The sequence below is a fragment of the Anser cygnoides genome, chromosome Z, assembly GCF_040182565.1.
Source record: "Anser cygnoides isolate HZ-2024a breed goose chromosome Z, Taihu_goose_T2T_genome, whole genome shotgun sequence".
Classification (NCBI taxonomy): Eukaryota; Metazoa; Chordata; class Aves; order Anseriformes; family Anatidae; genus Anser; species Anser cygnoides.
This window is the reverse complement of record NC_089912.1, coordinates 61,694,798-61,722,328: the sequence shown is the minus strand read 5'-3', so window position 1 is coordinate 61,722,328 and position 27,531 is coordinate 61,694,798. Positions and strand designations below refer to the sequence as shown.

Sequence of the window (27,531 nt, the reverse complement as noted above, 5' to 3'; positions counted from 1 at the left end):
ACACACTTTCAGCTTCTTTTTTCTTTTTTGCGCTATAAAGGCAAAGATGTATTCACTCACACAAAGAAGCAATAAAGGAAAATGTTCTTTCAAATATTTGTATTCATTCACTGTGGCTGTTCTTGGCAACAGAGCCCCCTTGCATGTAATTTAGCAACTAAATTTGAGGGTACTACTACCGATCAATAATGCAACGATTTTGAATCCACAACGATTTTTTAACCACAATTATAAATTTCAGGAAACGTGTGATGTATTAGGAAGCACAATTTTTAGTAAATGAACTGGTGACTGTTAGAAATTTCTTCCACCTTTACAAATACAACAACTGATAGGTCAATTCAGAAAGCACAAACACTAGAATCACAGCAAAGGAGAAAAACACTTGTAAAGAAAGTCTCCAGAAATAAATGGATGAATAACCACTTCAGAAAGGATATTAGCAGGGAAACAACAACAAAAAGACTCACCAGCAAAAAGAGCTACATCCTAAAAAGGGCAAGTATTGTGGAGATAAAGAACTGCCAAGAGTCAAGCTGAGTTAGATCTTCCACAGGATATTAGAACAAACACGAAGAAAGTTCTTCAACCATATAAATAAAAAGAGAACAAGGAAAGAAAGAAGAGATGCTACTAAGCAATGAAGCTCTCAGAGGAGACCAAAACACTTTTAGATGTAGGAAGTTGTGTGTTTAACACTATGGTAAAGGCAGAATAGCTAACAGGGATCAGTAGGAAGACACTCGTGTCACAACTGAAGTAGAACTGAAGTCTTCAAAGCTCACCACAGTCAAATCGAAGAAACTGAAGAGTCTTCATCTGGACTTTTGAAAGGATTAACACATGAAATCACACGCTGAGTAGTAGCAAAAATTTTGAAAAGGTCATACTGAGCAGCTTACAAACGGCAAAGAGTTCTTTTACTACAGAAAGAGAGCAAAAGAGCACTTCTAGCGAGTCATTCAAAACAAAGCTCCAAAAGGAAACGCAAGGCTTTAATCAAATGCCACAGCTGGACTAACTAGATGTGTGGAGGGAGGTAAACCAAAACAAACAGCCTCAGAAATTCAACATCGCTACATCATGACAGATGCGCCCAAAACTTCTCTCCGATAACTTTATTTCTGCAGAGTAAGGAAACAGCGTAGATTTAATCCTGCTTGGCTGTAACTAAGCACTTCACAAGGCTAGGCCCAGCTGTACAGCAGGATGCCTATCAGATAACTGCTCTGGTAAATTAAAGGGAGAATAAAAAGGGGAAACTGCAGTCCCTTGTGCCTTCTTATAAGCACTCCTGCAAGCCAGTGCACACAAATTTACCCGTTCAAGTGAGGAAGACAACAATGAGTAGAAAAAATAAGGAGGAGGTGAAGGGTTAGATGCCATCACATTAAAAGCAGACTAGGAGGAAATAATCGGCAGTATCTTTCAGAATCACTCCTGGGAGTGACTTTGCTCAGTATTTTTTCCTTAATTAATGTAACTCAAAATGAAGACGACATACATGTGTTTGCTATTCATGAAATAAACACAGAAGTTGTATGTTGCATAGGAAGAAAACTGCTCCGAGGGCAGACAAGATGAAATTCAGCGATTCAATAATGAAATGACTGACGAGAAGTTTCCAAAGGATGAGTTAACATTACTATTACGGAAACGACTGAGAGAGTCCAGACTTTAAGTGACAGTTACAAGAAACAGTGAAAAAAGGCAGATGCAATCCCAAGAGTACATCATCATCATCTCACCCTCAGCCCTCTGCACAGAAATCCAACTGCAGACAAACATTGTCCTTTTTCTCCTCCTTCCTAGGGCAGCACAAGGATCCATGAGTTTACCACCTTCCCTCAGAGAAACAACACAATGCTTTCACAACTTTACTAGGGCTTTTATTTATGGTAGTCTTCTCAGAAGCTCTTACTCCCCTACCTGTCACACACATCCAAAGACGGTAATTATCATTTCAGCAATAACACTACAACCTTATGTCCAAACCAAGGCTCTCGTTTCAACTGCTCGTAACTTTTTGCACTACACTTCTGTAGCCATCACTTCTCAGACATGTAGGAGCCAAATACGCCATCTCTTTAGTACTCATGCTTTTACACTAGCAACACCCTTCCAAATACAGACGATGTTATCCCAGTAAGAAAAAAATAGACATAAGACAATCTGCTTTGACTGTAACACCCCAAGAAAAGCTGCACTGCTACTGGAAGAAATGAGAAATTTAATAAAGCTCTGGATGTGACCACCATCTTTTCCTAAGAAGCAAGGGGGAAAAGTCTTATCCATGCCACACTTTCTGATCTCCCCACCGCTATTGCACAGACTTGCTACAAAGCATCTCTCTCCCAAGCCAAAGGACCCTTGCGCCTTCAAGACCTGTCTCACACCCCCTCTGCCATCACAACCGTCCTGCGTTTCATCTGAAGTCACAAAACAGCTGAAGTCGGAAGGGACCTCTGGAGGTCATCCAGACCATCGCGACTCACAGCACCTCATGTTCAAAGTCTTTCATTCAAGTGAAAGGTGAAAGATCAGAATCTTTCTCCCACCTACAGGCATTTGCCAGTTAGCAGAAGCTGCCACACTATTTTAGGAGAACAAACAAGCGCTATAAGGGCTGGACTTGCCTGTGACAGGAAGAAAGCCATTATTTTTCAGGAATGCTGAAGCATCCATTTTCAAGCAAGCGCCCGAAAGCTAATGCACAGGCTGTCAGTGGGGTGTAACTGTTCACATGCCTCCGACTTCCACCGAGCTCTCTCCCGATGAAACAGGTGGCCTGTTCCATAACCGAGCAGCTCTGAGGCCATACCACTACTGGTCCAAAACTACTGCAGAGGTCAATAACGTAATTTATTTACGTTAAGAGAAGAAGCCTCCGCCTACACTCATTTTATTCTTTTCACCTAACCTTTGCAATGTAAGAAAGATTTTTCAGTACACAGATACTGATGTAATGGTTTCTTATGAACACCGATGTTCCATAATAAAACAAAGTCTCACACTTCGGAGAGAACATGACACTTGATACTATAGCACAATTAAAACAGCCAGGTATTATACAGCCTGCAAGTGACCTATCTAGCCTACGTGTTTTTCACTGATACGACTCCAGGAACAGGAGGCAGTCCTGTGCGAGCATGTCCCACGAAAGGACATGACAGCAAGCACACGCCTTCGACAAAAATGAGGTATAAGAACCATGAGAAAACTTCCAACATACTTATATAGAAGTGGCAATAAATCTTGAACCTATTTAAGGAAACAAAAAATGACACAGTCCATGTTGTTACTATACCAGCTAACTTGGCACTGCTTTTCAAAAAAATTAACATTTTTCTCACAAATTTTAATGTATAAAATTTTACACCAAACTAAGCTAAACAGGGTATAAAGAAGGTATTTTACAGAGAGAATACATGTAAAAATGCTATTATGAAACAACAACAGATCATACACATTGAACATGCATGCCTTTGTTTTCTCATTCTGGTTTGAAAGAAGGCGGCGTTACTGGGTTTCTATACATGTGTGTAACAAGTTCAGTGTTGTATTACATTATAGAAGCAGGTTCCAGTGTTCTTAGTGTCTCCAAAACAACGAAACAAAAAAGTATATACATACCTTTTTAATAGTTTTTGTCTGCACCAGGGCAAGTTCTCTGTTCTCATCTGCTACATACAAGGAAAGTTTCACGTAGGGGTCACTGCAAAAGAAGATGTCATATTTAATGGGAATTCTACAGCCAAATATAATTTCAATGTAAGTTTGTCATTTAATTGGATAACAGTAACAGCTCAATATTTTTAGAGGAAGTGTTTTTACTGAAACCAATTTACTGTAATAAGCTACTGAAACACTTAAAAGATGTGTTTGAATATGCTCAATTAAATACTGACCATGGCATTAACTTGCAGCTTTCTCCCGCTTCTGTGGACAAACACCTCTTGCTTGCATACAAGTTCTGCCCACCAGCACTAGCAAATGATTCAGCCTCCCTTCAAATACCATTTCTAAACATGATGAAGCATGGTGACCATCAAATTTGCAGCCACGGGGTATTCTAAACTCTGCAGAGTAGCAAGCAGAAGCACCACTACAGCTAATCTCCATTAGTTTACTTAGGGAAGGGTCTTGTCCATAGCACTGTAACCAGCTAGCATAGATGAGTCTGGCTTCAGATTTTCTTTCCCCCCCTTCCCTCTTTTCAGAAGGAGAAGGAAGTAGACCTGTGTATTCCAGAGACCATACAGCTCCGTATGTCTGATGTCTTTCAGACATAGGCTACGGCACTAAAGGAGGTCACTGCTTTTACCAAGCTGCTCAACCCTGTCGCGGTGCTGCAGGCTTGCTGTCCTCCAGATTTGAGTTTCCTAACTTCTTCTCTCAGCAGGGAGACAGTAGCTACCAGTACGGGGTAGTAGCACTACTACCACGGAGCAGTAACCTCTTCCACTGGTACAGCCTCCTAGCACCTTCTCTTCCTGCAAGGAAGAACATTCTAGAAGAAGGGGGAGTTCAAGGATGCAATCTAAAGCTTTTGAAGAAAGGACAGACAGCAGACACTGAGATCAACTAATTCGTTCAGACTTGCAGAGACTCTCTCAAGCACATCTGATACTCCATAACATCGAAAAACAATTTTTTGTCAGTATTGCTAAAGAATAATCAGCATTTGAGTGTTCATTATACTAGGAGTTCAATTTACTTGGAAAATAACACTGCAGAGTGAAAATAACATACGAATAAACAAGATGTCGTGTTAGATTATCGTATCTGTTGATGCACATAAATGCACCTACTTAAACTGCAATTAAATTCATCATTGAGCGCCAAGGTTTGAGAGAAAACAAAGCATCACAGTGATTAAAAAGAAATGCTAACACCGCTCTGAATTGCTTAATGTACCATGCCACCTATATTTACTGAAAAAATACCCTATTACAAGAAGCAGTAGAAACCAGACATTCATCGAAGCAAATCATACGCTTTCCAGCTTTGGTAGATCAGGGTTAACACCGTTTCTTCAAGATACCCTACTTCTAACTACCTGAAACCCTGCAACACCCATCAGGTTTGCACATTTCAGACTCTGCTGTCACTGAGCTGGAGAAAGGGGAGAGCAGAGGAAGGGGAGCAATGCAAGAGAAATGTCATGGGCATTCACAGTTCCTAAGCTCATTCTGATTTGAGCATACAGTAACAAAACTGGAGGAGTAAACCCATTCCCTTTACATGGAATTCATCGTGAAAAACCATGAGGAAATACTAATTCAGATCTCAATGTTATTCATCTTTTCAAACGTTCTTCTCAAGGTGAGCATCAACATTATTGCCTAAAGACACAAGCTTGCTATAGCTGCATGGTGCAAATATAAATGTTTCCTATAAACTAAGTATTAGAACCAACACTAAGATCAACATCTGAAAAATAAAAATGCAAATCATCTCTATTAGGATACCATGCAACAATATCCAGGAAAAATGAGGAATGGTGAAGGAGGCAACAGATTCTTTTTTGCAATACTTTTTTTTTAAACAAGGGAAAACCAGGTTTATTACAAAATTGAGTAGGAAAACTTAGCCTCTCCTGAACAAACTATCGACCCCTCTGCCTACTCTAAAACAGCCAATGAACTGAACAAGTCTCCACTCCTGAATGGGAGCTGGGAGTTTACCTGAATGCTTAGAAGATCTTTAGGACTATTTACGTACGTGCAATCACTTGCCCAGATGAAGCTCGTAGCCTGACAGATGCCGAAGCGCTGCGAGCCTGCCCGGCAGCGCATCTTGCTCTGCCCCAGCCCCTTGTTCTGGCCCTTGTGCTGCCCGTCTTCAGTGGAGAACACCTCTGCGTGGAGCTACGCATGAGTATAGGTGAGAGGAAGAATTCAAGTCAAAAGCAGCTGTCAGGGGGAAGGGGAGGTCACTTCTCAGCCCAGTCAGTACTGTGGCTCGGTCCAGCGGAGGCATGCTAGTAGCTGCTGCTTCAGGAAGGACAGGATGCACAGCAGAGGTGGGAATGAGCATCAAGAGGAAGGGCAGAGGAGTTTCTTCCCCTTTCCTTGCCCTTCACTTTTCTATAATCATCTTAATGTTTTCTGAAGTCTACCATCTGACTGACTTTGTCAAATTAAACATTGCAAAGCAGTAGAAAACAGCACCTGGTAGGGACATCTCTAAGCCACATGAAATGCAGTGCCACCTTGGTTTTGGTCTTTAGGCTTTTTTTTTTTAATAACAACAATTATTTAAAAATAAACAAGCAAACTTAAAAAGAGCATAAGGACACACACAAAAAGTAAAGGGTGAAACAGCTGAGATTCACCACAAGTTTCTTATCCAGAGGCTGTGACTGATGGGATTTGCTGACAGCTTGCAGAGAAAGCGGCTCCAGTCACGCTATCTGCTTTACCTGCTGCTAAATCGAGCGCTTCATTCACAGCTCGGGAAGCTGCAGCTGCCTCAACAGATCTGACAGTTGACATTTTTTTCCTCTCCTTTGAACCCATCATCTGTCCTAAAGAACCACGAAGCTTCCTGCATAAGAAAAGCTTTTTGTAGCACTGGAAGTGAGGATAAGAGCACCAAACTCACTCAGCAACAGTGGCACAGACAGCATCCCAGCCACAGACGGCAGCTTCCCAGCCTACGTCTCCCAAAAGGATTTAGCTACCTGAACAGTGACTGCCACACCCACTACTTCTGTTCGCTCCATCAGAAAGTAAGAGGACATAAGTAAGAGATACCAAAGAACGCTGAGTTTATAACCATTGTCTTTCTCCACTTAGAAGTAGCTGCCGACAAGAAACGTTGCAGTCTGTTCTGCTGCTTCTCCCACCACGTAGCAGTTCCAGCGAGCTCAGCCCCAGCGTCCAGGAGATCACCCTAACCCTACTACTGCCGATACACTGGGGCGGTCACGCCGAGCCGCGAGCTCACAGACCAGACGTACTTCCAAAACTACGGACGTGGGTGTCTCCTGCATCCACGTAAAACAAGGATCAAAACTCACTTGCATTAACTTTTTTCAATATTCTTCTTGCATGTTGATGTACTCCCATAACATACCATTTAAACTCCTGTTCATCATAAATGAAGGCTCTTTCTATTGAACTCTAACACTACCTGCCAAACTTCAGGAAAAAAATAAATCAAGAAATATTTCTGGGCAGAGGATATCAGGGATACTTAAAGGCCTCTGTAATGAAAACACACGAGGCCATGATGCTATTTTCAAAAAGTAACTGCTTGCAAAACCTATGCAAATACTCCAGTCATGAAAACACCACCATATGGATTCATCACTAGAACACCTGTTCTCAGATACCGAGCAAGATGAAACGCAAACTAAACCAAAACTTTTATAAGCCAACGACAAAACAAAAAAAAAGGGCCAGAACAAACCACCGAACAAAGGCCAGAGCAAAGCACCAGAGAAACCAACCCATTATGCCTAAGCAGTCTTCCCAGGCTCCCAGGAAGGAGGACGGACACATGAGGAAGGAGGAGGAAGCGTTCGCCACACCACAACGCTTCTGAAAGACAGACGTTTACAAGCAAGTAGCAATGGTTCTCCCTACACAGAAAGGGCCTTCCACCAGGCCATTCACCAACCAGATGTGCCCGGTACATTCAGAACACGTTTCCATGCTCTGTCTCACGAGGTTTTACCGCAGACTCTCGATACACAGTCACGGACCGGTCGGGGTGGGCAGGCAGCCCCGGGTGCCCCTGGCCCCCCCGGCCCGGCAGCCCCCCGAGCAGGGTGCCCAGCCCCACGTGCAGGCGGCTGCTGGAGACCTCCCCGAGCAGCCCCCAGCCCCTCTCTGGGCAGCCTGGGCCGGGGCTGCGGCACCTGCGCGTAACTGCCTGGCTTCGCACACAGACTTGGAGCTGCCCCCAGCTGCCCCCACAACGGCAGCACGCTGACCGTTGGCAGAGGCACAGGGAGCAGCAGACGGGAGGGACGAGACGCGGATGCAGCAAGTGTCCGGGGCAGGGCAGGCACGACCCCGGCATGCAGCTGGCAGCACACATCGCATCGGAAGGCAGGCAATTTACCAGAGGAGCTCTGGTGGTTGGAAAATCCTGCTGATAGTGCTGGGGAAGGCAGACGGGGGAAACGTGGCAGGTGCCCTCGATACCTTAGAGCACCACAGAGTAATATACTTATTACTCAAACCTTGTTTACCGAAACCTGAAAAGCAATACTCCGATTGCAATGAAACAGAATTGCCCCCAAACCCAGCATGGTGTTCACACCTCTGTCCCAGCTAAAAACTCTGCTTTGTTTTGCAATTCCAGGTTACCCATTCAGTTCTGGTTGGTAGAGATCCTGGATACACCTGGACGGGGCACTTACTTGAGACAAGAACGTGAATGGTACTGATGCCGAGAACACTGCGCGTTGGTTACTTGCACGTCATTAAGCCAGCAGTGCATCATTGTGGCCCTGCTCTGAGCTGAGTAGTTTTTCCCTGCGACTTTTCACCAGGCCCACTTTTCATGCCAACAGGCAGCATGGACACAAAGCGACTCATGCAGGCTTTCTAAGGCAGCTACCATGACCAGGATTAAGCCAACTCGAGTGGTCAAACAGACACAATAAAAGCTTGTCATTTATTGTTTCCCACACACTTGTAATTCTCCACAGCGATCTGGTAATGCTTTTAGGCAACACGACTCTCAACAAAAAGTTCTGAAACACACTTTTGTGTGCACGTAAGCTCGCAAGTTCTGGCACACAATGCAACAGAGGCTAGAGCGAACAAGGCGCGCTGCTCGCTCCGCAGGGCGCCGCTCCCTCGAGCTCCCACAGCACTACGGCGCCGCGCTGTTCGAGCGGCCCACGTTCCAGTACCCAAAACAGGGGGCAGTCCCTTTGCTGAAGCGCAGGGCTGCTATCCAGGGGGCACCAATGCAGAGAGATGCAGGCTGGACGGATATACGGGGACACTACTTCACAGAGAGGGCTCGAGCAGTGCCATGGGGGCTCAGGGCAGCTGTAAAGCCTGAATCTTTGGAGGTCTTGACTAGAGAAAGCCCTGAGCAACCTGGTGTGATCCCAGAGCTGACCCCGCCCTGGGGACACGGTTGGGCCAGAGACCTTCTAAGGTTCCCTCCGGTCCCCTACAGTTATACCCAAATAAAAGCATCAGCACTCGCTGATCCCAGTCAGTTTTTAAAAACACATGCACACAGTTCGCGCTTGTTCCCTCCCACCGATGTTTAAAGAGCTCTGTACCCGGCCTATTTCAGCCAGAGCTGAAATTAGCAAAGCCCCTGCCCCAGCTGTAAAATTCCAAATCAGACCGCACACTGCTCGTTAATTTAGATCATCATCTACACAGAAAATAGTTAAAGCACTTAAATATTCAATATTTTAAAGTGTACAGGTGCTCAATGGACTGGCTATGTTTTTTAAAAATGAATAAATTGGACAAAAATATTATTGAGTAGTCTGAGTAATTATACTGCAACTTATTCCTTAATCCAGCAGATTTAACCCCTTTCTTCTCCTCCTTCCAGTGTTGGTGCCACTCCCCGGTTTCCAAACACTTTATTACATTTGGCTCCTCAGCAGCGCGTGTTTCAGCAAGCCAACCGTGCGGCATCGTGAGCATTCTTCAACAAATTTCTCAAGTAACATGACAGTTTCCAACAGTCATAAATATAATTAGGCAATTCTTTACATCGCAGTTACATAAACTCTTGTTGACTAGAATATATCTGACTAATATTAAACTTCTGGTGTTGGAAGTCTATAAATAAATTACAAAGTTAAGCTTTTAAGAAACTTGTTACTTAGAGTCTGGCTCAGATTACAACAACCTAATAAGCAGTCTAATTTTTAACTGCCTGTAACTCAGAAGACCCAGATGAAATACATGGGTTTCACATCCGCAAACTAAAAGCCTCATTTGTCTGAAATGCCTGCAGAATTAGAGAGCAGTTATCAGAGCAAGGGCATTAACACAGCCCTATAGGAGTCAACATTAATCTTACCAAAAGGGTTACAGAAAGCTAGAGAAGACCTGCCAGAAAACCTGTGCAAAAGTAATTTATATTATAATCTGCCTTTTCATTGCGAATCACCCAATTCCATCTTGAAAAATTAAATTCCAGGGAAAAAACGCACAATATTTTAAACATTTGACAAACACACTACTTTTCTATTCTTGTGGCCAAGAAAAGTACTTATTATTCAACAACGTGTCTTGTTAAATTTCTAATAATTCTGCATTTGTTATATAACAAAACCATTACTAGCGAGCACTTACTGTATTCAGTTACAGTGGGAAAGGAGGAAACCATTCATTCCTCTACCTTCAAGCGTTCCGCAGGGTTTGCTGCATAATAATGTTAAATGTAGTCGCTGCCAACAATCTGTATTTTGCATCTCTCTTCCTGGCATTAGAATCTGTTCAACCAGGAAAAGTCAGGAGTGACTCAAATCGTTAATGTTCTTTAGGAAGACCTCCACTTAGAAAAACAAGCAAACAAAAACCCTAAAAAACACACACAACACACACACCCCAAGCTTCTGTTGCATAATTAATCCATTGCATAATTAAACCTCGGATTTGTCTTTTCTACAATAAGCTGTACTCATGAACCAGCAGCTCCCGGTACTCGGTAAGGAAATACTGAAGTGCCCACACGCACGCCTGGGCTGTGTCCAGCCCCGACCTCGCTCTCTCCCCCCGGGAGCATCGCTGCGGCAGCAGCTCCGACCTGGGCGGGCAGGTGCCGAGCACAGCACCCTCCCTCCCGCGGGGCCACCGACGCGCCCAGCTCCCCAGGAGCATGGCTCGCTCCCGCGGCAGCGCGGGCTCAGCTGCTCGGCCCAGCCAAGCTGCGAGCGGGTGCAGGGGAGGCAGCAGGGTGGCTCGCCCAGCGCTCCAGGCTGGGGAACAGCAGTGAGGCTGGGCATCGCGGGCTGTCCAGCTGCCACCAGCACAGGGAACAGCTGCCGTAGGACAGATAGGACGGCCGGCCGAGGTGAGCAGCCCCTTCAGTGGGATCACCCACCACAAGCCGCATGCCGACAGCCCTAGAGAAAGAAGGCAGGCCTGTCCCACCTCCTCGCCACGGCCGACAACTCACCGGCCGCACAGCTTCCGAGCCCCGGTGCGACAGATCAGCTGCTCTGTCCACGCAGCTGCTGCTTATCCCACAGCCACCTGGCAGCACCCGGTGTCCAACAACAACAGGGGCGTGGAAAAGACACTGACCAGATCGGTAGTGGCTCAGTAACAAGGGTGCCTGCCCAAGATTTTGTAACTCACCCTGAGTCTGCTTCACCTCGCTCCTTGCATGCCTTTTAGCAACCTCTTTTCCCCACGCTTCTCAGCACTGGTGGCCCTTGGTGACAAAGACACGCCTGGAACCAGATGGAATTTGGCAGGGTGTCAAGCAAAACCAAACCATTAGCATCAGTAAAATGCAGCCTGCTGTTCCTTATCTCTACAGCTGCCAGGTAGTACCAGCAGGTTTCCTCACCCACCACGAGCACATTCAGCTACACCAGGCCTTAGGCAGCTAAAACAGCGTGTCCCAGATAGAGGGGCGTAGGTTAATACCTACAGAATGACGCTGGTCTCTCATTTCTGATTATTAATAAGTCTTATCACAGAGCAGGTGAGAGACATGCACGGAAGCAGCACAACAGAAGTTCCTGAGATCAATACCTCTACCAGGAAACACTAAACAAGCAAAGTAAAAGGAGACAGACTGGTTGAGACTTCTCGGAGAGCCGACATAATAGAAGTACTCACTGAGCAAACAGGTGATGATATCAAAGGATGGCAGAGCAAGGAAAGGAGTAGATCCACAATTAGTAATACAACTACAATAACAAAATGAAATATGAAAAGGTATCCCAGAGAACAGACACTGCGTGTCAAAGGTGTAGTGGAAGCAAGCACTGAAGGCACTTTGCCATTGTAAAGCTCAAGGCAAACTGACAGATTTATTAGGCAATAGCATGAAGATCTATAAAATTGTTTAAGGAAAATCTGCACAAGGACAGATACAGTATCTGATCGGTACAATGGCGCTGTGAAAAGTATCAATGAAGTGGAATGAAATATATGTGAAGACAAGAGAAAATACCAGGCATCTGTTTAACTGCAGAATTTGTAGAAGTGTTAAAGAAGGGAAATCCTGATGATCCAGATCTCAGAAGAGACAAAAATAAATAAGACATCTGCTAAGATTACTGAGGAAAAACAACAAAGTAGGTTATAAGGAACTTCTATGCACAGAAAGCAGACTCCGATCAGTTTAAAGTCGTAGTTAACAGATGTTTTCACCCTGAAACTGATGGATGAAAAGGAAGGGAGGTAGGGGGATGAAGTATTATTTTCTTGACTTTTATAAGGGAGAAAAGTTCATTCTTGACGAAAGCATTATATAAAAAACCTATAATTGTGGCACTCCTGGTAACCATATAAGAAGTGATGTATGAGTACTTTCATTGTGCTCTGAAAATAAGTAGAAAATAAAGCAAGTTATTCCACAGTTCCTTGTCAGCATCAGTCTCCGGCCTGAATCACTGCTGCTTTGCACCAGGTTTTAAAACTGAGTGCTAGATAAATTTAAGAGCATGACACTGGATGAGTAGAATTAAGCCCTTTAAATCGTGCAGATGACATCATGTATCTGACATATGTTTGAACTAATAATAGTTTTACAATTTGCTTAGAAAACTTGCCATAGAAATAGTTTTCAGAAAAAGTACTGGTTTTGTGTTGAGAAGAGGGCAGAATACCAAATGCAGAAACTCAGCAAAATAATACAAGGAGAAAGCTACAAGCAGAAAACTTAATCTGCATGAGTTTTTACCTAAACCAGTACCGGTATTAAAAAAAAAAAAAGGCAATCTCAATGAAGCCTGCCACATGATAAATGGAAAAAAATCACGGACTTCTAGAAAGCCGTTAATGTAGGTGATATCCAAGTGAAAACGTACAGCAGCGTTCTAGTAGCATTACTGTAATAACTGAAAGTGGATATAGGAACCAGGACAGAAGCCTGGTGCCCAGGGACGGCGCAGGTGGCAGTTCTTCACAGCCTGCCCCGCGCTGCCTTGACACTGGCCGGCTTTCAAACAGAAGGACTGCAACGCCAGGGACACCAACAAAGGAAGGCAGCAGAATGACACAAAGCCACACAATGCAAGCAAGGTCACTGTGACCAGAAGGCTGTCCGTTAAAGAGATGACCCGATTGTAGCAGTTGGGCATAATAAACCTACATTTAACGGAACAGAGTAATGCTGTAATACCCTCTTTGCCCACGAGGATGCTTCTTGACAAAAGAGAAGCAATTTTTTTTGCTGCAGATTAAGGGAGAGGGGAGGAAGTATATAGAAATTTGACCCTTTTACCTGCTGTTGGACTCCTCCTTCCAAAATACTGCTGGAGAAATCCTACCAAAAGAGCCAACCCTAGCTCCATTCATAGTGCGATGCAACAATATAAAAGGAAGGGGAACCCCCCAGGTGCAGTGAAGGAGATCAGCACAGCTATTTTTGCAATCAGAAAGATTACAGGGTTATTAGTGCTTTGAATTTCTTATATAACGTCATCGCCCACTGCTATCAGAAGTCAGCAGATCATTCCACATGTATTATTAGGCATTCAAGGGACTAAGCAGGGATTTGAAGTCAGGTCTTCGTAAATAAAGAGAAATGAGGCCAGTCATTATCTCGCTAGTGACTGGAGATGAATGGGAGTTGATTTCTTGAACACCTATCTATAACACTCCTCCTTACAAAAATCCCAAACTCAATAATTACAATCTTACCCATCTTGACATGATTTGCCCAAACCTAGAGAAAATGTCAATACCTGCCCAGATTAGCAGCACTTTGGAGCTGATCACAGTTCTTTGGAGAATAAACTGGAATCCTAAGAAAATTCTGTTAATAAGGAACGTTACGCTAAGCATAATCACAAGGCAGTGCAAAGTGGGTTTGGCAGAACAACAGCCATAAAAACTTTGAGGTCTTAATAAATTATTTTCCTGACCTTCTGAAATCCCTCACACATTCAGAATTACCTACTTGTCATCTTTTTACCAACTCAGTATTAATTATTTTCATAAAGCTATAGCAATTCTAGAGCCTTCATCAGAACTGCAGCTTCAAAAGGCAACCTTACAGCTCTTCTTACTGGGAAGGACAACTGAAAGCACTGATTTCTTTAAAAAAAAAATCAAATCTCTGAAATAAAAGAGGAAAGAGACCAATACCTTTTTAAAAGGTACGTTATTTCAGAGTACTGTAATACTGGAGCCCATGAACAGTTTCTTATTTGTTTACTTGAGTCTGGAATTACATTTACTATATATTCTTGAAACAGATTTGAAAGCAGGTCTCAAAGCATCCTTTGACAGTGATCCAATTTATTATTTCTTTATTTTAAGCCATAAAAGAAGGGTTGGAGAGCACAGGCATATGTGGAAGAACAATGAAACTACTAAGCCCTGCACTGCTCCATTTTTATTTTTAAATATGAAAACGCCTCCCCAAGTACAAAATTTAGTATCACTCGTTATGCAAGTGCATGCATGCCAAGCTTCTCACACGAAGGCAAACTCCACATTTCAAAACAGCTGTATTACTTCAAAGGAGACAAGTCTTGCCCGAAATGACAATTTTGCTTCTGTGAGAAATGCATTTGCGTTCCTATTGGGCCAACCCTTTCCCACCTGTTTCACGTACATGAAAGGAACTAATCAACAGCTCACGCAATTCTGTCCAGAACAGTACTAACATCTTCAAACATGAAGGCAGAGAAGGCTTTTTCTTGAAGCCATATCCAAATTCAGTTCTTTCCATGGTTTTAAGGGAACCTCTACCTGGCTGTTGGTCAGTTTTATCCAGCTCCTCCCCCCCCCATTTACCCCATCAAACCTACCCGTACTCTTCCTAGTGCCCCCCCGTGGGGGGGGGGGGGGGGGGATACCATAAAATCCTTTGTGAGCCACTTAAGGCGCATGCCGCTCTGTCCCTGACTAATACGAAGTTGAATGCCTTAACATTCCCCAAAACAATTGACTTCAGATTTACACTGAGTACATCTGCGGGCTTCAGGTCATCACCTTGCCATAGGACAAGGTCGATAGCTGTGACTCCTTCATGGCCGGGTCTAACAATCGACATGCAGAAGGCAGATCTGCTTCCGCTCTTTAGCTTTAACTTTGAGACTCTAGGACAGAATCACTCACACCCCTTCTGCAGAAAGAAGGAAGCGGCCATCACCCCGCCTGCCTGCAGCTGGCTGTAGCCTCAAAAGCCCTCGGGCAGCCTCTCTGCTGCTGCAGGGCAGCCACCGCAACCTCTGGCTCCCACAAAGCACGCGCAGTTGACCATACCACAACTGAGGTGAGGGACATTGGGACAGAAGCCCCCAACTTAACTTGACCTCTGCCAAATTTGAAAGGAGGAGCAAAAGCAGAATGCATTTGAAACTGCCAATATCCTATACTATTGCACCAAAATTTGAGAGCTCTGCACAGTTTGCTGTGCTTATCCCCTCTTTAAGTGGGGCAACAGAGCCAGTCTGCCACTTTCCAGGCATGATGGATTAAAGACAGGACAGGCCAAACATACAGGTATGGGGAAGGGACGTCAGCACAACTAAACCTGCAAGAACTCACCTGTCAGGTTCTGCCGTTGTTTTTGTTTGGTTTTACATGCTTATCTGTCTCCCCAGTCTTCAAAGGGGGGTGATATTTGTCCTCACCAGGATTTTGTAAACACTAGAAAATGTGAGTACCAGCATAAAAAGAATCTGCCCAGTTACTCAGGAGAAAGCAAACTTTGGGCTGAGTTTCTTACTGAGATTTTTTTGTAGACTGCAGTCTACATGTACTATTAGAGATACACTTGTGCAGCCAACATACCCTCAGAAATAGTTTACATATTCAGGTCAGTAAAATATAGTCTTCAAAACTATCCATCTCAGCAAGTCTCCATAAGTTTACGGGAGCCAAATGAACAGTAGTTAACAACAGGGCTGAAAGCAGATTGTATTTGGCACGAGGAAGTTCCTTGAAAAATGTTTTACAAAAACATTTAAAAAATACTTAGAGATAACTGTGCATGCGAGCGCTTAGTACAGGTTAAAAAGTGATTGCTGATTTTAAAAGATTAAGTTTTGCATGGTGATTCAAAGGGATGATGGAAACAAAGTTCAAAATATGCATTACTAAGGTTAAGATAGGAAATAAATACTGTTAACAAAGTTTTCTGAAGAGCAGTAAAAACTGAATGTTACAAGGCAAATAACTTTTACAGTCTCTATTATTTTTATCTCAATAACCATTGACATATTTCGCTATTCTTGCCACTTTAAGTGAGAAGTACAATAAAAACCATACAGAAAATAACTACAGAGAATGTTTCAGAGGGTATTGTCTGTTTTTTCTTTTCCTTTAGGATGAGCTTTCAGGGGTTTGTCTTCCTGTCCATACCTTTTAAAATGTATTAAGAGTTCTTCTAAAAGAGAAATGAGGCAGCTTTTTTTCTCACAGTCACACAAGGTTCATGTGTACTGTGACTAAAGCAAAGCCAGAAGTGACTACTTGCACTAAAATAAAGAAACATTTTTCAGAAGGAAAAGAAATCCTTACCTTATCTTTCACCAAAGAGCCAAACTTGCAATCCATTGTGTCCAAGCATCCTAAAAATCTCACCTCTTCATACTAAATCCCAGAGCCATTTTATAGGCCTCACATCTTTCCTTTTTTATATTATTATTATTATTTTCCAAAGAAAGGCTGACACCTCATCTGGCACTACAAGAAATTTAGCAAGGCTTTATTCAAAGAGCTGCTAGAGATAATGATGACTCACATCATAGACAGCTGCAAAGAAGTGCCTGTGGGTGAAAAAGGGAGTTAAAAATTGTATAGCAAACTCCACCTACAGTGTCTCCACCTTCCCTGGACGTTACTTTAGAATGCTGTGTTCTGGTAAGGAGTAACAAGACCAGATTCATTTTGCATTTTTCCTGAACAGAAAAACTCCCAGAGCATAAGTTCAGTTTTCTAAACACATCTCAAAAAAAGTATCTTTTGGCCTTATAAAAAGATAGAAGCCTAAACATATGTATTTCTTCCTTTTCCTTGAGGCCATTTTTCATGATTGCAAGCCAAAGGTAAATGAATGCTCTAAAGGAGAGCCTGCATACCTCAGTCTTGATCTGAATTCTTCCTATGGTGTTCCACACCACCAAAACATCTCACTAAGTTCAAAAATCCAGCGGAAAAAAATAAATTCAGTGGCACCTGACTTTTGGGAAAAAAAGTTCACAGGAATTCTAGGCAGTATCTGTACCAACGAACAGCACATGCTGGTAGTGCTGAGGAACAGGCTTTTCTGGCTTTACACAACCGGACAAGAGGCCACAATTTCGGAGCCACTTTAAATGACCTAATTGCACGCTGCTGCTAGAAGAGGCTGGCTCCTCCCATGGCATGTTCCCAGCCCTGTGCCATCTCCTCCTCTGTCAACAAACAGGAACATCACAGAGATGGAACAGACAGGGAAACAAACGTGGGTTAAAGCTTTCCTTCCTTCAGCCCAGGCTGTCGTAAACCCAGATCAGGTCCTTCACCCGGTTCACCACAGAGCCTCATAAATACCTGTGCCGGCCAGTGGAAGGGAACACGCAAGCAGCTAGGGCAGGGGAAGGCTGGACGTGTATCCTCAGCGGGATGTGCAGGGCTCACAACTGCTGGTCTCGCCTTGCCAGCCCATGCAGTCCCACTGCCACCACCCCCTGTTGTGTCGGATGGGACAAGTTGAGGCGTTTTGCAGGACCAAACTGAAGAGGACTGTTTGCTGTCTTTGCCAGGCTTTCTGCTCGGCAGAGGAAAGAGTGGCGTAAGCAAGAACAGGACGCCTTTGAAGAGTGAAGTCTTCAAATAGGTCAGAAACCACATACGTCATGCCACGTGCAACAGTGAACGCTCTTCAAGAGAAGCAACTGTAAATGTGAATTGTCATCTCATGTAAACATAAAGGTAAATTGTTTTCTAACAACCAGAAAGCCAGGCTCACCCACGAGGTCGTCAGCTCTTCCGTCAGCCTCAAGAGCCACCTGTGCCCTTGGCTGCTGCAGGCAGATCTCGTGAACCCGACATGGAGCAGGAAGGCGTTGGATGAAAGTAAAAGCCAGAAAGCACAGGAAGCACATAATTAGCTTGTGGGATTCGCTGTGGGTTAGGGAATTAGACAGGTTCAAAAGGGACCCAGTTGGTCATGTGGATAACAACAGTAATCGGCTAATTACTTCAAAAACTTTGGAATCCTCTTGCCTGAAGTCTGATGGTAATCTTTAGTTACTGAGGTAAAATTGAAACCTATGAGAAGCACGTTATTTTCTTGCTAACGCAGGTTGAATTAGCTCAGAGACACCACTGTGAAGGCCAGACTTTCAACAACCTCAGATGAAAAAACAAAATTCACAGACTCAACATAATAAACGGAATCTCGGGATAGGCTGTTAGCATGAGGTTTCCAGGGAAAAATATAGAATCATAGAATATCTCGAGTTGGAAGGGACCCATAAGGATCATCAAGTCCAACTCCTGGAGCTGGCTATCTTTTATTTAAGTATATTCAATGAGCCTTATTCTGCAACATGCCACTAGGAAAGAAGCAATGCCCTCACAGGCAGGCAGGAAGATACATGGTGAAGGAGACAGGGCTCTTTTCCAGCTTTTTTTTTTTTCCTTCTTCTCCATCCTCTTCCCATACAAAGTCTTTGCCAAGAGCAAACAGGTTTCAGTGACTGTTCGTCTTTTTCAGCACCATTCAAACCTAGTAGACTGCCTGGGAAACAGTATCGGGGTTAAAGAAAGAAGAAAACAACATGTAGAATCACTTATCCAGACGATGTGCCACAGTCCGATCTCAGTGCAGCACATGCTTCTGCCTGGGGAGCCCTACTTAACTCAGACATTTTTTGGTTTGTGTAGATGGAAGCAGTATGAAGCTTGCTGACGAAGACCGACACTTCTTGAATGCCCCACAGCAGGCTATGTTCAGTGGGAATAGGAAACGGTTAACAGTCTAGAAAAGTAAAAGCACTAGGTGCTGCCACAACATCCTACACTGTCTCAAAGTGTTGCCACATGCTTGCTACAGGCCAGGCATGTTTGCCAGCTTCTTTCCTACAACATCTCTGATCAGAAGGCCCAGGGCCAGCAGGCTGCTGAGCTACCCTAATGCTAGAACAGACTTTAGGGACCAGCAACACGCTGCGCTTGAGCTCACACCCCGACTGGTGCTTGCCAGCACGGCCACGATAGCTACGAACATTTACCTCAGAAGTTACAGAAATGGGTGAGTTCCTCTGAATTCCGAAGGGAGAGGTCTGCTAGTGTCTCGCACAAAAACACACATTTACAAACTCGTAATTCTTAAACACTGCCTCAGGTGTCTCAGTACACCTCACCATGCCTGTTCATCATCACCTCCATCGTGCCACCTGTGCGGTGAATCCTCCTGCTGTCACGTTTCCAGGACACTCCCAGCGCCAAGCAGCTACTTGAATATGTGTGGAATTTACCCGACAACAATGAACAATGGTCTCAGATCCTCCGGTCCTCAGACAGACCCATTACTCTCCCCTAAAGCCCACTCCCAGCTGACACAACAAATACATTTCTTGGTTAATAAAAGAAAATAAGAGGTTGGAGAAGCAATTATTTTCCTTCCACAGTACGGTTCTCTTTGTAGAATAGTGTCAACAAAAAGATCAGCTGCGCTGAAACTGCTAATCAGCCTGGAGTTGCTGTTCCTCACAGCGTTAAACAAAACACAGTATTACTCTCCAGGATCATGGTATAAGCCAAATCATTAGAATGTGAAATAAGATAAAACATTCAAGACAACCAACGGATGCAAATTACTAACAAACCAGAGATGTCTGATGTAGCATGCCGAATGATTCTATGAATACTGGGACAAATGACAGTGTGTAACAGCAAAAAAAAAAAAAATAGTTCTCTACACTATACAACATGCAACACATCCTAAATCTTGACTTTCAACAGCCAGAGGTCATAGATGGAGATGTAAGCTAAGAATTCACAAAATAAATGACATTTCCATTATATTTAAATTGTAAGGAAAGTGGCAGAGGTAAAAGTTTCTCGCTATTTATCCCAAGTACAGAAGATGGCAAGTTCTATACAAAAGCACTAACACTAAGAGTCTTGAACCATTGACCTTTACAACAGGAGGGGGACTTGGCAACAAGGGTTGGGTTTAATGAATAAATTCCCTGATGAATACTCTGTCAACAATTGCATGAAAAATGCAGGCAATGCTAACTCAGAGCAGGCAACTTGCCTCCATTGTTTCCAGTGAGCTGTAGTCACCGACATCCTACAGGTTAGGCAGTGACATGCAGGCACATCCTTTGGTGGTGCTGGCCAGCCTCGCTCGCAGTCACATAAAAGCCTAAATGGCACATGCACTGTTGAAGACCACAAACTTCTAAAGCTGTTCATAGGTAGGAGGAGAGATCTACACACCATGAACATTATCCAAAAGGGCTCCCCCCCACATTCCTTCTCTCAACTGATAAGTAAATGTCTAACTCCATTGTTTCTCCTTGAAACACCTGAATTCATTTTCTTCCACGTGACATTTCAAGACTTGGTCATCTCCAGGGTCAGCGCGCTCTATTTGCCACTACTGTAGGCAAGCCTAAATAATGAATTTTGAAGGATGTCTCTCTACAATGGCATAAAAGCCTCCACCCACCTGAAGACACATCACGTGCTAATTGTTGAGCAACAAAATTTCATTCATTACTCTTAAGAAATGCTACATTACTCCTCACCCAACAGTATGAGATAAGTCTGAACTTCTGACTGGACTGACTGAGCAGCTGCTTCCTAAGAGCTTTCTCTCTGTAATACAGGAGACAAACGCTCTTGAACAGAACTTATCCCTATCTGAAGATTTTTTTTTTGTCCTGGTGCAGGCACAGCTATGACTTGAAGACAGCATGCATTTGCTATCTATCTGATGCATTTGCTCAGAAGATGGCTCGCAAGACTGCAGCTTAATTAAATTGCCTTTCAGACTGCAGTTCAATTAAATTGCTTTCTACATCTAGAGTGGACGGGATCCGTAAGTTGCCAAAAGTTCCCAGAAACCAGTATTTGCGGGCGCCAGAGGCAATCTACTTAATTAAAAAGGAATTAACTGCTAAACAACTGAGTGCAACACTGACTACCATGCCTGTGGAATTAAGTACAACCCAGCCCTAACATCTCAGTTAGGGCCGTCCTTTCCTCAGACCCATACCGCAGGCCCGCCTCACTTTCCACAGCCTCCCTCAAGCCTCAGAGGAGGGTAGCCAGCTCCAGTCCACCACACGAAGCTGCACTTCCACCACAGGGCAAGCCCTACAGAGACCACAGTACAGGTCAGACAGTAATGGGCACCCGGTAACTGACATTATCAGCATAAATGAGAAATTCCTTACTCAAATGAGCGGCTTTGATCACGTTTCCAGTTGCCCTTGCATTACACCTGACAAGCAAAGTGCAAGGCCTTGTGACCAGGAGCTCTGCCAGGCGAGATGCCCGACCACTGGTATCCTTACCACAGCCACATGCATTGCTTTTGTCAAACCTGAGCCCGAGACCTTCAGTTTCAGCAAGGGACACATGTACTAAAGCAAGTCGGGTCAACAACCTCAGGCTATAAGAAGAGCATTTCCTAAGTCTTTCCCAAGCACTAGCCTACTTCTGCTTCAACTAAAATCAGGGCTGCACATCTCCAACCCTCAAGTCCTTTTTAAAATAAAAGAAAAAAAAAATCACACACTGTGAAGAAGTAAGAATGGGGAGTGGAAAACACTAACAGTGCCTTCCCAGCAGCCTGCAAGGTCTGCCTGTCCCAGGTGGGGCCCAGTTTAGGCTGCAAACCCTCGCCTTTGTTAGCAGGCATGCACTTCCCACTAGGAGTCCAGTTAAAAACAGATCAGAACTCTCTTCCTTTTACTACAGAAGGGAACCAAAAGCTGCAGTAAATGTGTTGCTATGCCCACAAAACAGCTGAACCCCAACTGCTGCCTGCGCAGCTCTGCGCTCCCTCACGCCCCAGCGCAGGGCAGGCCGCGCAGCTCCTGCGCCTTCGTGTGTGACACGCGGCCATGTTTTCTATTTCACCCCAGCAGTTCATTTTATGTGTTTAGCCCTGCTCTGGAGGCTAGACAATTAATTTCCCCGTAGCCTTCTCTCAGGTTCCGATTTCCATGGCATCCGAGTATTTCACAAGCATTAATCCTGCCCTCCCCCAACACCCATGGAAACCGAAGGCTGGTATTTTTCCACATTTTGCAATTACCTAACCAGGCCACTGATAAAAAAACCAGTAATTTTCTGTGCTTCTCCTCTGACCTTGGTACTTGCAGACCTCTCTCTCACACTTTTCTCCTCAGTCTTCTGCCCTCCCAGCATTTCTGCCCCTCCTCAGACCCAGCGGCCTGGCTGCTGGGCTCAGCTCCGCACCGCTGGGGGGGCCAGGACAGGCCCGGGGCAGGCCCGGCCTCCCCTCACACAGCCCCCTGCAGCCCCGCTGCCTGCGCACGGCCACCAAGGCACGGATGTGCTCAAAATACAGTTTTTGTGAAGTACTTTGTATTCCACAGCATTTTATGACTATATTAACGTTGCTTTTGCAGACAGATGTAAACTGTTTCTGCATTCCGAGCTGCACAGATGTGAACTATAATGTGAACTCCAGCTTGTGTCAGCTCTGGCACCTGGCAGACACCACCATGAGCTGACCCCATCTGCTACACTCAACAGAAAAAGGTCTTCTTGCCCATCTAGCACCCAAAAGGAAAGCAGGTAGCTTTCTGCTGGTTAGTGAACTAGTCACAGCTCCTGAAAACCAACCTTGGCCTTGGGTTCTAAAATAGAAAGTGGGTTGTTCAAAATAGAAGTTAAGGGAAACAAGCTTTTAACTGAAATCTAAACCTTGTTAAACTCTAAGGAAACTCCCTGTGCTTTAGCCTACGCTTATTTCTTTGGTGAAGTATACAAGCACAGATATAAGATATGAAGCATTACCAGAAGCGCCAGCAACACTTTAATACTATCACTGGCTTAAAGAAAAAAGTAATGTGTAATTGCATTGTATTATTTATTGATCCATTTCCACAACAGTTTATTCATTCATTTTCAATTAAAATAGAATATTATATACCTATTCACAAAATAATAGTTCTAGAGCAATGCTTTTTACATATCTGCTTCAAGGCTCTTTACTGAGGAGCCCGAAACTGCAAACCTCTTTGGAAAAGTATCAAAGAGAACATGTAAACCAAAACTCCCTCACCCACCCAGGATCTTTTACTTTTCCTATACAGCTGAAAATTTAGTGCTGAATTTCCTGACAGATGTTATTGAATCGTCTTCTAATTTACCTTTTAATGGTAAAACAGCTCAAGGGCATTTTCTACCTACTTCCCAGAACAGGAACACCAGCATATTGCTTTTCTGCGGCCCAGAAAGCAGTAATCCCATAGAACAGCCACTTCTTAGAAAAGATAACCAACATTTAACCCAGGATAGTTTTATTTTAAGCTGGGGTAGGGAAAAGAAAAAGGAAACCGTACTTTTCCCATGCTTTCCCACCCCCTCCTTAGGTATGAGTGCTATACCCAGTCACGAGGGCTATGCGCAGGCACACTCACACACTTTGTGGCTCTAATAAGAACTAAAAAAGGGAACTGAAAGTTACGTCTGCCACCCTGTCCCTAACTTACCCGACAATGATTTCATAGCAAAGCCCTAAGAATACAGGAAGACTGACTGTTTCTTGGCAGTGTGTCCAAAATAAAGCTTCTGGCTGAGAGAGCACTTCTCTTTCCTCCCCCCTGGTACTGGAACAGTATCTATGGAGTAAGTAATAATGCATGATTGCCCTAAGGAAAAAAATAAATGAACAGGCTTTAAAGCAAGACGGAGCAGCAGCTGTGCCACTCAAGCAACACCCAAAAGCAAACACACAAGCAACAACCACGCACGCTCTCTGGCGTTAGGAAACACAGCAAGGTTACTTGGGCTAAGGGAAGCTGGGCCCATGGCCCCTCGCAGAACAGCACTTGGAGGCCTGAACAGCAAGCCAGGGCTCATCTTCGTGAAAGCAGGCAGCTACAGCTAGCTGCAGTTTCCCTGCTGGTCTGTGTACCAACACCCACTGCCCTCAATACTTTCAGCCCCTGCCCGTGCAAAGAGAGCAGCAAGGGGCTGGTTTCTGTGCCCCAGCACAACAGCTGCAGCCCAGGAGCCTTCCGAGGCAGAAACAGAGAAATGAGCAAGTAGTTACAGCATCCTGGTTAAACCTCCAGCAAATAAATCAATGCAGAAGGCTAGTCCATGATTTATTACCTCCGAACACGTGGACAGAGGTAATGCTTTTCCTTGTCTCAGGTAGCACTGGCAGGCTTGAAACAATGAATTCTGTGTTATACGTATATAAGCATATAAGCTCATTAAGATATTATTTTAAAAACTATTTCAAAAACAGAGCTCACAAGTTAGCACAGGCTGAGATGCATTTATATCCTGTTTTTTATGCCTACAAAGATAAACTGGGACACATGAAACTTTATACAGAAAGTCATCTCGACTGAAGTCCATCCTCTGCAAATCTTAAACCTGCATCCGGACTTCCACTGTGGAAGCGCGGAGGGAAACTCCTCAGTTCTTTAGTTCACTAACAAGGACAAATGCACGTAGAATTTGCTGTATTTTAATGCGCACCAGAAGCACTTACAGCAATAGAAACTATGTTGGCCAGCAGCAAAATTGCATAATACAAACAATCCACCAAGTTATACCTGCTCCAGTTACTTACAAAGAAGGCTGAAAAAAAATGCTAGCTATTTTTGGAAGCATTCCTCTCTGCTTTCTTCTCTCCACATCAGCTTACACTGCAAGGGCCCACGCTGCCCTTAACATGTTAGGCACTTCCACCTCAGCAGCTCCCCTGCCTTTAGCACAGCCCCAGCCCTGGCCAAGCCGTGTCCCCAGGGGCTGCCTGCCCCCCAGCCCACCCTCCTGACTCCAGCAGTCGCCGCCTGGCCACGGGCAGGGTGCTACGAGCCTGCCGTGCAGTGGATGCAGGAAGGCAGCGGCTACCCCACCAAGGGGCACCTGCCCACATGGGCACGCTGGCAGCCAGCACAACACTGCAGGATGTCTCCATCTGTGGGAGATGCCGGCTCCCAATAACCAGCATCAGCTCACCTTCTCACCCACAGCTACACATCTCCGCATGCAGCTGGAGGCCGTAGGTCTCCTCTTCTTCCTGCAGCCACAGGATGCTCCATATCTGCAAGCTACCACACAGCTTTAATCACAGGCTCATTTTCAACCAAACTGCCTCCCTGAACCAAGACACAGTGCTGTGGCCCTTCCACAAGCGAGCAGATGCTGGCACCATCAGGGCACAGCCATCAGGAAACGGGGCCACAGCAGCCACTAAACTGTCATGAGTTTGCACTCAGTGACACTCCACAGGCACAACTGCCTGAAAATAACTGGTTTACAAACAGGTATGTGTAGGAATTTAGCTTTTATTAGCATGTACGTGGGTAACTTATGGTTTCATCAGACTAAATAGCAATTCTTGCACGTGAAATTTAATGCTATTTCTAGGTCACTGTTAGTACTAAAAGGCTATGTGCTAAAAATGTCTGCTTCCCCCTATGTGGAGACAGTAAAATGAAGAGACGTTAGCAGGAAAAAAAAGTCTTCTATCCTACCAGTTATCAGTGAATGGCACAGAAATCCTTGCAGAGAAGCTCAGGCACACTGACAAATGGTAATTATTGGACAAAGAGCAAAGATGTGAAATTGCAGCATTTTACCTGTTCTTTAGCAACTCTTTTCATGCACAAAGCTTACACTAAGCTTAATCAAAGTGAGATCAAAACACCTCGCACAAAGATAATGCATCTAAGTGGAACGGTTATCAGCTTACACACTGATTTCTCAACCAAAGCTTACTGCCAAGTAACATCCACCTATTGACAACCTGTCTGCTGAAAGTGACGTCGTTCCCATTTCCTATTACACATTTTACTTGATACATTACATGATGCAGACATGACAGTGATTATATCTGTACCTGCCCAAAGCTGCAACCATCTTCAGAGGCACTTGCAGAATCAAGTGGAAAATAAGCCATGGGAATCAATTTGTAAGAGCCTTACAAATGATTATTTATGCTAGTTTTAACAAGTCTTCCAAAAAACTGGAATCAGTAATGCTTATTTTACAATTCCGATGTTCTTAACGAGTTACTGCATCCATAATCTACTTCTGTCCAGCACACATTCCTGCTGAAGATAGTGCTAAAAGAAAAACGAGTTGCTCTGTAAACAAGCAATTTGCCACCCACAAATAAAGGGTGTTTTTTTTAATAACATAGTTCACACAAATCATTTTTTCTACTTTATAAACAGCAACAAAAATTCTGCAGAATAAATCCTCTTTGCTACTTCTCTCTAGTGGTGCATCTTTAGCACACACTGCCCCCAGCAATTTCCAAGGACACAGAGTTAGGTGTTACAAGGAACTGTTTGACCAGGAGTGCCAGTAAGTCCAAGAGCTGACTTGGGTGAAAAAACAGGAAAGCCTCATTTCCGCTAAACCCAGAGTACCAGTCAGCGGTAAAAGCTGAGGAGATTCTCTGGTGCCCTCTGCCGCCAGCTAGCAAGAACCAAGGCAGAGGGGACGCGGCCCGCTCCTCGCCCGCCTTCCCCAAGCGCCCCGCACAGGGCCCGGCGCCCCGCACCCCCTGCTGCGGGAAGCCTCCCGCCGGGAACAAACGCCGCGGCGCCGAGTTCGTTAATACACCGGTGAGCCTTGTGCCCCCCCTCCGAACCTTCACTCTTTTGTCGGGCTTTGCACCTCTTCAGATGGAAAATAGAGGACTCAGACAATTCTTCACGTTTCAGCCTGCTTTCCACATGTATTCTAACGAATTTAATAATTTGCCTCTTCCCCGACAATTATTAGAGTTCTGCTCGGCACCTGGAGCACTCGTCCCGCTTCCAAGAGTGTCTTAGACTACCAGCATTGCAGACGTCATCTCTGCTGAACGTCCACATACACACCCCCAGGAAAAAGCATTTCTGTGCAGCTTTGTTTAAAAAATAAAAATCGGTGACCAAATCTCACTTCAGTTAACTAGTACAGATGCTATCTTGTCAAAGGTGCTTCTTCCTTCAGGACACCCTCACCATCTAGCGCTTTACCGTCAGCCTCTGAATTAACTTATTTGGTTTTATTCCTTTGCACTCCAAAGCACAACTTGGCCTAGATTTGGTGAGGCTCTCAACTGGTTTCTTTCCCTTCCCCTGCTTGGTAAATAACATGTTTGTTTCCACTACACTAGAAATGCTTACAGTTTTTCTAAGTGACAGCTCCATACCAACGAAAGTAATGCCAGCAAACTCTTCCTCCC

General features: G+C 44.4%; 1 protein-coding gene across 8 annotated transcripts in view; it reads right to left on the bottom strand.

Annotated features, from left to right (window-relative positions):
- Window positions 1–27,531, bottom strand: part of NEDD4L (NEDD4 like E3 ubiquitin protein ligase) — a 154,624-nt gene that overhangs the window by 82,113 nt on the left and 44,980 nt on the right. For 6 of the 8 annotated variants that reach the window (XM_066987812.1, XM_066987813.1, XM_066987814.1 and 3 more), the window contains exon 3: window positions 3,634–3,715. In XM_066987812.1, coding sequence (XP_066843913.1) covers window positions 3,634–3,715 — 82 coding nt within the window. Of the gene's footprint in view, window positions 1–3,633; window positions 3,716–16,652; window positions 16,822–27,531 lie in introns of those variants that run through there. The other 2 variants (XM_013195112.3, XM_048079720.2) reach the window with 1 other exon arrangement.